Source organism: Thermobia domestica, chromosome 16 (genome assembly GCF_964235325.1).
Source record: "Thermobia domestica chromosome 16, izTheDome1.hap1.1, whole genome shotgun sequence".
NCBI classification, from domain to species: Eukaryota; Metazoa; Arthropoda; class Insecta; order Zygentoma; family Lepismatidae; genus Thermobia; species Thermobia domestica.
In genome coordinates, this window is record NC_137469.1 from 67937584 (window position 1) to 67953483 (window position 15900).

General features: G+C 35.2%; 1 protein-coding gene across 3 annotated transcripts in view; it reads left to right on the forward strand.

The window, feature by feature from the left end:
- LOC145673130 (RNA-binding protein 5-like) overlaps window positions 1-15435 on the forward strand; it is a 101255-nt gene extending 85820 nt beyond the window's left edge. For 2 of the 3 annotated variants that reach the window (XM_081742531.1, XM_081742530.1), the window contains 2 exons: window positions 6158-6325; window positions 10779-15435. In XM_081742531.1, the coding sequence (XP_081598657.1) occupies window positions 6158-6325; window positions 10779-10928 (318 nt within the window). In that variant the 3' untranslated portion in view covers window positions 10929-15435. The remainder of the gene's footprint in view (window positions 1-6157; window positions 6326-10778) is intronic. The other variant, XR_014128725.1, reaches the window with a different exon arrangement.
- The last annotated feature ends 465 nt before the right edge of the window (window positions 15436-15900 follow it).

Sequence of the window (15900 nt, forward strand, 5' to 3'; positions counted from 1 at the left end):
TTCATTGAAAAACTCGAAGAAAAACGAGGAAAGGATAGGCGCAGGTAGTAACAGACAGTAGAAGCATATTAAACTTTGCATACAGCAGACTGTAGAAGTAATAGTAGGCTATCGCAGATACAAAACGGCTAAGAAACCATGGATTACAGAACAGATATTGCAGCAAATAAGGGGTTAGGAGGGAGTGGAAATAGTTAATACAGAAGACGGCAGAAAGATGTACAAAAAGTGAAACTACGAGATACGAAGGGAAACAGACAGCAAAGGGAGAGTTTACGAAAGAAATACGAAGACAGAAGAAATAGAAAGAGATGGGAAATGAGAAAAAAAGTGAAATCTATGGAACTTCGAAGAAAACAAGAGGATATTACGATGACAGTAGAAAATCAGATGGGCAGAAAAAAGTGAAGTCTTAGGAAAATGGAAAGAATATTTTGAGAACTTGTATGAGAGTAGAGATAGACTGTGTGGCCTAGATTTTGAAGTAGAAAATGAAGTACGCGAGGATGATAATGTTTAGTATCCTTCGGGGTAGGTATATTCGAGATCAGAAGTGGAAAAGCAATCAGGAAAAATCTTTTAAGTTTAACGTCCCACGGTGATGCCGGTTAGTCTAAAGAAGACGGTGATAATGAGAAATAAGTGAAATGGTGGAATGAAGAAAGTGGGAGGAAACGGGAGAACCCCGAGAAAACCCACGAGCACCGTGTTTGTCCACCACAAAGTCCACACGGCGTGAGCTGGGATCGAACCAGGGACCCCAAACACCAGAGGTGAACGCTCTACCACTGAGCCACCGCGCCCCCCTGATAATCTATCGATCTAATTCATTAAGAATATGGGAAATAAAGGCAAGAGAAAATTGTTCCGATTCTGCAATGAAATATATGAAACAAGAGAGTGACCAAAATATTTCCTAACGACGATCATGATTCCGATGGCTAAGAAAAAAAACGAACCAGAGAGATGGGAAGGTTATAGAACTATTAGTCTCGTATCGCATGCCGAAAAAAAATAATTTGAATACTTAATAGAAAGTTGTATGGGAGAGGAAATGAAAAAGTTGAGGAGGAATACTTCTGGTTTAGGAAAAGTAAGGGCACAATAGATGTAATTGGATTATTAAGGGTAATCAGTAAAATGGTCATAGAAAAAGCGAAAGAGGTGTATGTTGTATGTATTGATTTAGAAAAGGCTTTTGACTGCATGAATTGGCAATTGTTGGGAATTCGGAAGAAGGTTGGGTTGAAATGGAATGATCGAAGCCTCATAAGAAACTTGTATATGAACCAACAGGTAAGTTACAAAAGGGAAGGAAATGACAGAGAAGAGTGTAGTTGGAAGGGGAGTTTGACAGGGATGTTGTCTCGCAACATTATTTAATATATATCTAAATAAGACGGGATGAAGGGCCTATATAATGAAGACGGCATTTCTGTAGGAGATAGACTGATTTGGTGTATGCGGTTTGATAGATGATATGGCACTTGCGGCGGAATCTGAAAATTATTAAATGTTAGGAAACTTGAGAATTTTCTGTGAAGAATGAGGGATGAAAGTTAATGTTAGAAAAGCAAAACCCAGAGTGATTGGAACAAAGGAGTCGGTGTCAAATATAGGAGAGAAAACAGAACAAGTGATTAGTTTTCGATACCTGAGTAGTATTATTAGGAATGATATAAAGTGTGAACGTGAAATGAAAATAAAGATAGGAGTAGCAAAAGAAGCATTTAGGAGAGAAAAAAGTCTATTTTGTGGGTCCTTGAATAGAGTTGAAAAAACTCTAAAATGCTTTGTGTGGATAATTGTACTGTATGGGTCAGAAACATGAACATTTCGCGAAAGTGATGAGAAACGACTGAAAGCTTTCGAAAGGTGCATGTAAAGAAGAATAGATGGATTTAGTTGAGTCGAGTAGGGAAACGAGTGAGAAATTGTTAGAAATGGTGGGGAAGAAAGAACAATTTTAGATGTTATTGGAAATGAAATGAAATGAAATCTTTGAGTTTTACGTCCCACGGTTATGCCGGTTAGGCTAAAGGAGACGGTGATGATGAGTAATGAATGAAATGGTGGAATGAAGAAAGTGGGAGGAAACGGGAGAACCCCGAGAAAACCCACGCACACGGTGTTTGTCCACCACAAAGTTCACTTGGCGGGGGCTGGGATCGAACCCGGGACCCCAAGCACCAGAGGTGAACGCTCTACCACTGAGCCACCGCGGCCCCCTAGATGTTATTGGAAAGGGGAAGAGAAACCGGTTGGGATATTGGCTGAGAAAGAATATCCTAGAGAGTATTGTTACAGGAAAGAGAGGAAGAGGACGAAGAAGACTATAATTGGTGGCTGGTATCAAATCAGAAAAATTGTACGTGAAGACGAAGAGGTTAGCTGAAGACCGTGAAGCATGGAAGCTTCTCAATTGTGGCAAGTAACCTCCAATAATGGCAGAATACGTATAGTGGTAAAGATTACCTCATTTCTCGTAGCGACGTTTTCTCCACGTGTTGTGGGAAATCGGACTTGGACATAAGCTGGTTTCTTATATATTTAAACTTCTTGGAACAACTTAACACTAAATTTCGTAAAACAAAAGATCCATGTAGTTATACCAACGAAGTTCTGATTTTGAAGAAAATAAAAGAAAATATTGTAGAAAATTAAAATTCTCTTTTGAATTAAAAATTCAAAAGAGGGCGAATCTGCAATTTCAGGCTTAAATAACAATTTACATTATGCGAAAAAATACATTGAAATGAAAATATTACCGTGTCATCTGTGGATTTATTTCTCATGAAAGAAAGTAAACTATTGGAGTGTTGATTTACCATGGTATATGTAATGTAAGTATTCGAAGTGTGCACTGCCTTGCTTTAGTCACTGTTCATATCGTTCACGCAGATTCGCAAATATTCAGAAACAGTTCAACACACAACTTCTTCAACATTTCCCACAAGTAGTCATCGGGTGGTGTAAGATTGGGAAAATGAAATGAGAAATGAGCATAGGGAGTCAGTAGCAAAGAGAGAGATTCTCGAGCGACATAACTGGTCACCCTTCCAGTTAATACTACTATATATTATGTGAAGGGCCCTGAATTCTGAAATACAGTCACACGTGTGCACTAAGTAGAATTTATGGACTGTTAACAGCTAGCTGCTTAAAATCAAGTAAAAGAATTGTCTTCAGTTGATGTAGCCGTCCAAGTAAATTAGTCTTTCGTCGAGAAGCCACACATTTCTTAAGAAATCTGGATCCTGAAACACCATGACCTAAAAAGTTACACAATACACTGTCTTGGCTGGCTCTGTGTCGAAAATGTATCCTATGTGAAAATTCACCTATGTTCTTAAACAATCGGCGAACGGATATACCTTTGACATTCAGTTCAAAGGCCGTTTGTTGGGGTGAATGCAGGACCCGCTAGAGAAAACGTGCACGATTCATTTGTCGAAACCCGCGTTTATGAGATTTCCCCCTTCCATTGACACAGTACACTACCAGAATGGCTAAATTTGATAATAATAGTCAACATAACCGTGTTACTTAGCCATCGTATAAATCTCTCTGAATTGTTCTGTCCATCTTAATAAATCTCTTTGAATTGTTCTGTCATCTGTTTCAAACCTGTTTTCTCTTCACGATCACTTCCGTATGAGCATAAATAATAGTTAAGTACAAATATTCCTTCTTGAGTTGAGAGACTATTTCCAACAACTACCCAGCATAACTTCTTTTTACTGCTGGAAATATATGCGGTTGGAATTGAGCCCCGTTGACAGTTGCACTTGGCGGGAGTTTCAGTACTGTATATTTTGGCGCACACCATATTTCAGCGTAAACAATGTGAACGGCGTATACATTTTACATAAATCATCGTCATTTCCCAATTTTTTTTTTTTTTTTTTTTTTAATATTTTATATTAATATCTAAAATCCATATTTGAATGTAGACAGAGGAAATGTAAAGTTTGTTGCGCTAGTTGAATAAAAGTCAGTAAACAGTGCTAAAACCGAAATAAATTGATTTATTAGCAATGGAAAGTTACTTGCTTAAACGACGATTGCATAGTCGTGTTACAAGCTTTAATATCCGCCTCTCTTTGCAGAAGATATATATCGTCCCTCTCGAGACAAAGGGGCGTATCTCATTTTTCAACTTTTCCAGGAGACAAGTTTAAATATGTTATCATAAGTTTATTTTATCGTGTTCTGTCAAATTTATTTTGATCTCTTAAGTTATATACCTGAAACGAAGGAAATCAAACTAAATTTTAAAAGACGATAGAATAAATAACGAGGAAAGGTTTAAACTGTATATATATATATATATATATATATATATATATACATTTCTTATATCTGATAAGAACCACCCTGAATGAAGTTTCCCTGGATTTTCCTCATTCACAACAGGCAAATGCCAAGGTGGTACCTAACTTATAGGTCCCAGGCCGCTTCCTTACTTCCCCCCATCCTTTCTTCATTCCATTTCCCCGACGTTATCTCAAACGTGACGAGCTAAATGGCCTTAGATGCCGAAAGCACGGGAGAAAAATCGTATTCTGTCGGAATGCATGGTTTCAGGCTCAGACTTGACTGAATATAGCGCTTGGAGTAAAACCTCGAGTTTTGGTTTGAGTCCACTTTTGTAATAAGTTCTGTTATTGTTCCCTAAAGATATCCAGCAAAAATCACAATCTATGTAGATTATTGTAGGGCCCTTTTTTTGCCCCTGAATTTTTTCTTGCAAACCAATGTACTTCATACAAGAAAGCTTTAAGAAGGAAAATCAGAATTATAGTAATGATTATATTACTTTTGTTGAAAAGATTATAGTGAAGGCTTCTGAGCTTCGATAATTTGTTATTAAAATGAATATACTTTCGAATTTGTTAATAAAAAAATCGATTCTCAGTATGGGCTAAATTCGAAATTCGAGGAAACAAGAAAATTAAAGAGTTCAATAAACATATAAAATTGATCATAAATGTTTCATAATGTTTTGGTCAGGGACTGAGCAGGCAGAGGCAATCGTGATTCTTCGAACCACTCATGAGAGATCTAATGGGCTGTGTGTGTAGGAGTATTGCCATGTAGAAAGCTTGCATCGGTGTTAGGAAACCATCTATATTAAAAGGAGCACCTTATCACTGGCGGTAATAAATTCTTCGACGAGTAAAATAAGTAAATACCGTGAAATTGTGGCCCAGACGAGACAGAGCTGTAGCCATGTTTGACTGTAGAAAATATATAGTCTAGAGCTTGCCCCATACACAAATCCGACCCCTTTTTTTTGGGGGGGAGGGGGGAACGAGTAAAAAAATAAAAAAAAAAACTTATCAGACTTCATTGATCTCTTCCAGTCATTGGGGATCCTTGTTCTCGGCACCATCATTTTCACGCTATTACAGTTGCGGCGGTAATCATAGATTTCATTCATAATCGTGTAAACGACCACCGATGTTGAGGTGGTTTAACTTTCCATATTGATTTATAGTCAATTGTGCTCCTGTTGTTTGTGAAAATTTTCTTAGTTCCTCAAGCCCGAGGAACTAGGTTTTGTTTTCGTCCACTATTTCTCTTCTGTGATGAAGTCTTGGCACGAGTTTTATATCCCATCACCTTCGACATTGTTGCTGTTAATACAGTTGCATCTCTAATCACGCACAGTTTGCCCTCTGAAAATATGAGAGGTCTCTTTATTTGCGCTTTTCTATTGCTTATACGAATCCATAGTAAACTGGCCGTTTTGCTACACAATATCATCCAACACACTACTGAAAATAGTTGCAGTGCACGAACGTTCAGTGTTAATAACTCATATCTGTTGTCAAACACTTGATTGTCAAAGTTTTGAGATACAGGGAGGGTTGTGTGAGTACAATAGTTAGTCATATAGGGAAACACGTGCCCATCTTCAACTGACATATTTAACAAAAGTGTCTTAACAGTTCTCTTATAGCTCAGTTTTCATTACTAAATATTTCTTAGCAAATATCTATCATAGCTCAGTTTTCATTACTAAATATTTCTTAGCAAATATCTATCTCGTCACGATGTAAACAATAATTTACATGGTGTGAGTATAGCCTTTAACATTTTAGTTGTCTGCCATTTTTTCTTTGTAATGTAAGTGTGATGTTGTTCTTTTCAGGAAAAATATTTAAAGGCCAGAGAAGAGGCCGTGGCCAGCAATTATGAGGAACCCACGAAAGCAGGGATTGGTTCAGATAACATAGGAAATAAACTTCTACAGAAGATGGGGTGGCAAGAAGGGATGGGATTAGGAAAAGGAAACCAGGGCCGGACATCGATTATAGAGGTATGGGGTAGCTTTTAGCATACAGTTAAGTTTTATCATATTAAATACTCAAAATGTATCCACTTTGCTTCTCCAAATTATTGTAAATGGTAAAAAAAAAAAAAAAAAAAAAAAAAAAAAAAAAACCTAAACGTCGAAATTTCGCTGTTTGTCAGCATTGTAAAGATTTAGGGAAGGAAAGTTATCTATTCTGTAGTGCTTCGTAAAAGAGAAAACTAGAAAGTCGTGAGTTTACAAAGATTTCTGACGTTTATTACATATCAAAAAAGTATGAGAACAATTGTATATTTAAGGGAATAGAGTTTACCTATGTACTAAATCTTGGACGGCTTTTAGAAGCTGCTTGAAGCTTTGTTCCCGTAGCTTTTTTAACCGGTGTGACTTCCTTCAAGAGTAGCCATTAAAGTCGCAGTTTATTTTTGGACTTACGAAGATTAATCAAAGTTATAGTGAAGAAGGTGTTCTCTCTCTCTTATCTATCTATCTATCTATCTATCTATATATATATATATATATATATATATATATATATATATATATATATATATATATATATATATATATATATATATATATATATATAAGGGGTTATGTAAATGCGTCACAATATTTTGGGAAAAAAGATTCCTCATCAAAATAACAGAAAAAGTTCATATAGACCTGTGCTCAAAAGTGGATAGTTTTGGAGTTGTAGGGTGCCAAAACGTGAAATAAGCGAACTTCAAAAAAATTCGTAGCACTAGTATGTGAACTATCCAAATATCCATCTTTGAGAACCTCTGGTACTTTTACAGAGGCTGTTTGGGAGTACTTAATTACTCTCCACCCACCTATCTAAAAATTGGTATGTAAGTACTGGATCATTTTTAAACATGGATATTTGGATAGTTCACATAACATTCCTCAGTGATGCCTTGACCCGACTGCGATAGGTCCCATAACTTCATTTCACGTTTTCGGAACCATATTACTCCAAACTATCCACTTTTGAGCACAGGTTCGCATGAACCGTTTTTTCTTATTTTGATGTGAGGAATCTGTTTGTAACATTTTGTGACATTTATGTAATATCCTGTGTACAATATGAAAGAGAGGAAGAGATGTTGCCATTCTGGAGCATTTATGTTAATAATATATTCCTTTTTGTGAATTAATTCACCTTATATCTTGTTAAAATTGTATATCTTAATCATTTTCTCGCATATTTTACGCGTGTGCTTTTACATCACAAAGTTAGCTAAATGTGTATAAATTAGATAAATAAATAGAGTACTTTGAATTTCTGGTTCATGAGATGTCAAACTGGACGAAGCTTATCGTGATACATTAAGTAGTAGTCATATAAGTCCATATTAAAGAGAAAACAGAAGTCACTGTCCTATTTTCTGTTTTCGTCGTTATTTTGGTATTTATTTCGTGTTTCTGTGATGAGATACCGAAGTGTAGTATATCACTTTTTTTCTATGGTTCTTTCACACTTTAGTATCTTTCATACTCAAAGCTAGATGAATTAGAAACTGAAATTTTAGTTCGTTTAAATATGAAAACTATTTGTCAAAATTTAGTGTTTTTAATGGCGTAGCGACGTCTCATTACAATGATATTCCATCACCTGTCTTTTGTACAATTTTCATTTGAAAGGAAAACTATTGAAAACGACAGCTGATAAAACGTGTTGTTGAACTGGAGAATCGAAACTTAATGACGATTAGAGTAATTTGGACCAAATATGTCATACATTGATCAATAGTCTTATTAAACATAAACAATCCATACAAATATCCAGGTACAGTAGAATTTCGCTATCTCGACATTCCGTATAACTGTACAATCTTTTAAACAGTTATGTTGTTAAAAGTTTGTTGTTGTTGAAACAGTTATGTTGTTAAAAGTTTGGATATTCATTTCAACAACTAAGTCATTTTCACAATGAAGAAAACTCTAAATAAAAAATCGTCACGGGTTGTTGCCTTCGATAGATTATGAACTTCCTTCTCTAAAAATTTGAAGTCTGCAGGCTGAAATTTGTAAGAGAAATCGTGAATTTTCTTGAAAGGTAAAAAATACATGAGAAAGATACGAAGACTGCAGTGACACCTATCGGCAAAACTTGTCCCTTTAAACGAACCTTAAATGTTGCAGATATTGGACACGTATATCCAACTACTGCATACTAAAAAAGTAAATCGCCAAGGTAACTGGTTAATAGCTGGACTAATAATTTCTAACATTGCGTATATGGTGCAGACGAAGATGAAACGAGGGAAAGAAACAATCTAGCCTCTTGTATTTTGTTAGAACTTTCGTTCGAGTGATATGCAGTAAAATATTATGAGTTGTGAATAACCCACCTCTTATTCCGTAAAATTCGACATTCTTCACCCTCTTAGTCCATCTTTGATCGAGTTCGCAGAGACTACTGAATATGACGCGTGCTTTAGTCATTGGTGGCAAGTGTTTTTTTCATTTTCATTTAACAGAGACGAAAATAAGACCAGTGCTTTCAACTTTTTGGACAAGCAAGCATAGGATTTTTTATTAGTTTTATTTTTACATTAATCTTTCTGTTTGTAATCCTCATAAGTCTTGCAATATTTCCACAACTCAAACAACAGGCGCGTGTATACGCCGTGATCGACCGTAAATACGAGATCAAACTGGCGTAAAAGGTAGTGTGACAAGCGGACTGTTTTAACACGGAGGGCACCACTTCGTCAGAATATTCAGCCGATTTTTTAGTGGCAATGACGATGAATGCTTAACAGTGTCTAATGCGTGAGTTCGAATTCGAGCTTAACACTTCGGCAACAAACCAAAACATTTGTCATGCGAAAGGGGAAGGTGCAGTGACCCACAGCACAGCAACTCATTGGTTCCAGAAATTTCATGTAGGTTGTGAAAATGTCAAAGATCAGCCAATGGCCGGGCTCCCCAGGGTAACAGATTCTGAGGTCATTCGATATGCCATTGATGGAGGGAAAATATATCCACCAATACACGACTGTCATGACAACTCGGCATATTCCAGTCCACTATAGTGCGTCACCTTAACGAAGTCAGAAAAAACATTAGGAACTGTCGCAGTATGCCACATGAGTTGACAATAGCTCAAGCCCAGAGGAGACTGCTGTTTGCCGACAACTGCTACAAAATCCGTGTGCTGCGAAACATATTGTCACATACGATGACAAGGGAGTACTTTCCCGAAATGCGATTGTGTAAATACAGTGGTTGAGGAAGGACCAACTTTCAGAACCGGTTGTCAGACAAAGCTGTTTCGAGCATGAAGTGTGTGCTGGAACTACGAGGGGGTAATTCACTTCAAGTTCGTTCCTAACTGTTGTACCATCAATGTTGATCTTTATTCCGAACTATTGTATCAGATGTATGCTGCACTGCGCCAAAAACACGGTGAACCGAGAGAGTGATATGCTTAAACAGGATAATGCAAAACCACAGTAGGCTCAAAAAATGCAGGAACTTCATGGCATCGAACTGATACTATACTCGACATATAATCCTGACCTTTTCTCTTCGGATTATTACCTTTCTGTCCATGGCGCGCTTGCTGAAATCACGATGCTTTACCAACCAGCAGGAGGTGGAAACAGCAGTAACTAGTTTCTTTACCTTCAAGAACAAAACGTGGTATCGAGGAACTAACAGGAACGTGGCTGCAGACAGTCTAACACGAAGATTATACTTCGAATGTTAATCTGTTCTTGTACTGTAATGAACACAGATATGCTGTATACTAGGATATTGCAAGACTCATGACTTATCCTTGTAGGAATATTACACTTGAAATTGAACATTATAATGTAAAGTACTTAATGTAAGTACCATATTATTAGCAAAAAACTCGTTATAATTACGTATCAGAAAAGTGAAAAAAGCCTCAAACTTCAGTTGCTTTGCCGTTGAAGTTTATTTCCTAATAATCGAAAATCTAAACTTCCTGAAATGTTCATAATAAACCAGCACTTCTGTCTGCTGTCTGCTATAACATTTTCCTTTATCTTTCAAGTGGAAGTTGGTAGCCTGAATCACCATTGTTCAAGTTTAGCCATTGTTCAATATCCTCACAAAATACAGAAAACGCGAAGAGCTGATTGGAACTGACGCTTAAAGCTGCGCGTGCGCACGAATTATCACAAATGTAGCCGAAGTCCCGACTCGTACAAACCGTGGTGAGGGCACTGTTGTTTTGTGTATGAACCATTGCCATATTCCAAACACATTCGACGCAGCGCCTTAAAAAAAAGTTGAAGCGTATGCTTCACCGGTTTCTATCGTCCAACTACAATTTTTACATAGTCAAATTATGTCTGTACAATATGAAATATACATAGTGGAATATTTCAGAGGTAAGGAGTTTTATATATAGCGTCCTCAGCGCATTGTAAAACTGGACAAAGTTAAGAAATTCCTCATTTTATATTTCTCTTTTCAGACTGAAAGAAGGGCATCCACAGCCGGTTTGGGTATGAAGGGTGGGAATTACGGTGTTCTTCCTGGTGACACGTATAAAGACTGTGTTAAGAAGATGATGTACGCGAGATATCAAGAATTAACGGAACAGGAAAAGAGAACTAATAGCTGAAAGTTGACTACTCAAAAACTGTGTATTGGACACAATGTATAAAACAAGGAAAATGCGGAATTTTAATTTTCCATCGTATGCCAGTGACCAAGTGTTGTGTCCAGGTGTAATTATTTAAGTGCATAGTGAACAGATGTTTGTGTGCTGGATGTGTGTGAACGTGTGGTACAGTGTGTTTCTGTATTTTTTCGTTGCTAAGAGAAACAATTAACTCTCTGCTATAAGACATGAATTAGTTTTTTTTTTTTTTTTTTTTTTTTCTTGAAAACCATCAAGTGTAACTTCGTTTTGTATAAATAGTTGAAACTGTGTGACTGGATATGAAGAAGTAATTGTGATAAGTAATATGTTTATTCTCGTACAGTGTAACATTACTGGATGAGATAAGTAAATTACGGTTTTACTTTGTTCAACGTCAACGATGATTTGTAGGAATTTCATATAATTAAAAAAAAAAAAAAAAAATCAAATACATTTATTTCAACAAATGCAAAGAAGTACAGGAACTTCAATGTTGTTAGCTTATATTAATTTCTGTTTCGCATTTCATCTTTATAGTGTTGTTTAAAATGGCAGTTACACAATAATACAGGAATTTGTTCCTATTTTTTTTATTGATTTGTTTTTATTAACTTTCTGTAGTTCTAATATGCATATTTCTTTGTGCATAAGGGAAACATTGTAAAAGGACTTGTCAATTAATGGACTTGTCAAAATAATAATTTGTTAAAGTGAAACTTTTTATTCACTTACCTGAAAAGAAAAATCCATTTGTACTATTACCTCTGAGGGGTAGTTAGCAATATGTTATGAACACATCAGTGATGTACTAATAAATATGGCCAAGAAGATACAATAATTTTTTCTTGCACATAATTCTAATTACGAAAAAACCGGACAGTGAAATACAGAACTTTTAGTAATCCATGTAATGCAAAAGTTTATGGGCAAGAAATATGCCTGACAAATTATAACAAACTATGTGAAGCTATAAGTTCATAAGAAAACAGAAATGATTTGAAAACCTTTACAGTTTCGTAATTCTATAGCGGTACTAAAAATATATAGTTGCAAACAATACCTTAATCTGTAGTTTTTGTTTCTTTCTTTTCCGAAATATGTAAACTATAAAGCAATTCGAAGCGTCTTAGAACTCATTATGTTTAAGGTTAATTAATGACTGTACTTATTTTTTAAAATTTTTATAAAGAGGAGATGATCACATGTAAGAAAAATCATAGTACTATATAATTCTATTTCAACGCTGTCCTCTCGAATTTTAGTTTTGCTTCTTTATACTGTAACATTAACGTTATTAACAGACCAGCAAATATAAAGAAATTTTTCAAACAGTATTTTAATAGAAAACGATTTCGTGCGTATTATTGTAATAATTGAATGGTTTGTTTCGAATACTTATCACGTGAAGTTAAAGATGTTTCCAGACAGTTTCTAAAATTACTTTAAGGTGTTAGTGTATATTTCTTCAGTTCACCTTTCTTTGAGAATTCACTTGAATTTTTACTATTTAACAGCACGTAACGGGACGCCTAACAAACGATTAAGATCATTCACTATAGTGAATTTAAGTCACTTTTAGAAAAGAAAGAAAATAGCATGAAGTTTACGTGGATATTCTGTTATATTGTGAGAAAATATAGATGCAATAAATATTTCTATTTTAATTTTTTTTTTTTTTTTTTGTTTGTTTTGTTTGTTTCTATGAATAATTATCGTTAAAGTTTCATTTTAATTTTCTTTTCAATTTATCTGTGGAAGTACAGTTTAATAAATAATTGTAATTTCGAAATATATGAAAAGTAGTAACAGTAGACCACTAGCATGTCATTCTAAAAATAACGAAATAATTATGGCTTCGTTTAACTAGTAAATTGCATGTGGTGCTTACTGCGATATAACATCTCTCATTTATTAAGTGATTTCTGCGTTCTAATATTCTTGAGCTGTTAGCTTGACATGTGATATGAAATTTATGGCAAACTTAATTTTGCTTCATCAAGTTTAATTTATAGATCTTTGTTTCTCTTCTGCGCAAGGGAATCCTGAAGGTATCATTGTGCATTTGGAATTGTTTTCATTACGTAAACTTGAATCATGGTCGAAAGATATTTATGGAGTAAAGATGAAATTATGAAGACGGTTTTGTATACTATATGCTTAATGAGAAGTTTCATGAAAGAAGTAATGTCCATAGCTCAGTGGTAGAGCACACGTGTTTCGATTCCGGGCCATATGTCTTCATTCCTCCAATTTTTCATAGCCTGCTGAATAACTGTTGAATGTTAAATTAAGGACACTGGTAGTTAACAGATATGAAAGGAAATCTTTTAGTTTTACGTTCCACGCTTGTCCAGGCTAGGCTAAAGGAGACGGTGATGATGAGAAATAAATGAAATGGTGGAATGAAGAAAGTGGGAGGAAACGGGGTAACCCCAAGAAAACCCACGCACACGGTATTTGTCCACCACAAAGTTAACTTTGCTCGAGCTGGAATCACACCAAATACCCTATGGCACCAGAAGTGAACGCTCTATCACTGAGCCATCACGGCCCAGTTAAGAGGTATCTCTGACTGACAGTAAGGAATATGCTTTTTCAGACTTTTTTTGTTTAATGTGATGAATCTAAGATACATTTGTGATTTTTAATGTACCTCGGACTCTCCCTTGCATAAGTTAAGAGAAAAACTTTGTGTGTTCCAGTAGTGATTATGAGTAATATCTATTCTTGAAATATTAATGAGAAATTCAAGAGTAGATATTACTCACATCACTGCTGGAACACAAAGTTAGTATTGTGTTGATTTATAATATCTTCTATACGTTCAATTAGCTACATAATGTAGTTTTAAAATGTCAATCTGAAATTCAGAATACAGTAATGAGTAATTCTTAAATAAATACCTTCTGAGAAATGTAATTTCAGTTTATGAATTTAGTTAAGCAGTAGATGAGAAAGTTCAACAATTTTTCTCTGTTCTTTTCTGCATTTAACGTAAACAAAACACAAAAGGCATTGATTGAACATTCGTAAAGAAAAAAGTAATTTGTGTGGGCTCTTGTGTATTGTCTGTCTACAAGGTGGGCCATGAGATACTTGACAAAAATACATTTGAGAGAAATTATTAACTAAGAAACCATGAAATCACTACTGTATGTATCATAACATTAAATTAGGTTACTTATATCATGTGTTCAAAGTATCTTCCACTATTTTCAGTGAAGTTGCACAAAACATTGTGCTACATTTATAAGATTTTCTTCTAATCATGCCAATAGGAAGATGTGCTGTGGACCTAGTGAGTTGAAAACCTTTTATTCAAGTAATAGATTGCTTGTCGAGATAGAGGTACAGTGTTTGGAAAGCGGTGCAGATAACTCAATCATAATTTGGTAATTGTGGTCATGTAGCATCTTTTGTGAAGTACGAACAAATCTTCATCCTTTGATAACTTTTTATTCAATGTAAACTTACATAATTACAGATGTAACAAGGTTTAAATCCTGTATAAAATCAATTCTTACAACGTATTATTCACAAACCACACCATAACGCAATAATTTCCAACCACTGTTTCGTGACACTGTTATGTCGCGAAATTGTAAAGTTGAAAAATCGTGAAGCATGTAATAATTAGTTATAATTGATTTTGAGATCGATCGTACCAGTCAACGTCTCTAGCAACAGCAACAATGCTCAATAAAACACAGAGTCACTACTTTATAGAGGCTTACACTATTATAATTTATATTATTATTAGTAATAAATCAGTGTGTCGCAATGTTTTGCCGTTCAGTAATCATAAAGTTAGGAACTACTACTACTGCCATAAGGTATTGTTTACGTGAATCTGCTACTGCTATCCTAGTCAGTTAAAAAGTGAATAACTGGTAGTTTCAAGCAACTTATTGGCCCACCCTGTATATTTTGTAGAAAATATTATGTTGTTTAGAATTATTTCCTATTGTAGGAAATTCTGGTCACATTTAAAATAACTGTTCAGAACATTTTGGAATGTAATGAATTCTTCCCATAAGCGACAGAAACTCAAGATTTCATGACGTTAAGTTTTGTGTATATAGTTAGTTTCAGACAAATTGAGTCAATGTTGTGTTGGAGAGAAATAATTTACCTCTTAAGTGAAGGTTGTACATATACATATGGTGTTGTGTATACGACGCATACAACAATATTCTTCTTATTGCTGCATCACATTAAACATTTACTCTGAAACAGTACTAGTGAACATACTGTAATGTACAGAGGACTTTTATTCTTGATTCTCTCACTTAGAAATACGTATGTGCTGATAATAAGTCAAATATTATGGGTGTAGATTTTACAAATCAGTTATGTAAAGAAAAGAACAGAAGTGATCTGTTGCGTATTGTAAGGTACTTAAAATTCCATTCCTTGGAGCGTTTGTTTATATGGTATATGAAAAATAAAGTATGAGAGAATGTCATTTTGATAGTCCAGAGAAAAACCTAGTTTATATTATTAATCCTCTATTCTAAACGTATTTATAGGCATCTATAAATTCTATCCGCAACCCCGTAAGCAATAAGATTACATAATTGCAACAGTAAATATGTAGTTTGTCGGTATAATTTTCTGCTTTTCTTATACAGGGTAGGCCAAAATAAACCGAACAAGTAGATCAAAGACAAAACGAGTATATATGTACGTTCTTCCTTCTCTACATTTACTGCTGGAAATGTTAACCACCATTTTCCAGGTACAGGTTGCTCCCAATGGATCACGTTCAGTACAACTTGCTGTAACTCGTCTCGTTGGATGTTGGCGATGGAGCTGGGTATGTTCTGTTGCAATTCGTCAGTGGCTCATGAATTATTACATCTTGCCCTTCAGGTTTCCCACAAATAAAATGAGCAACTAGATTGATCAAAGGACTTTGGAAACCATAGTCTTTTGAGACAGTTCGAAAACA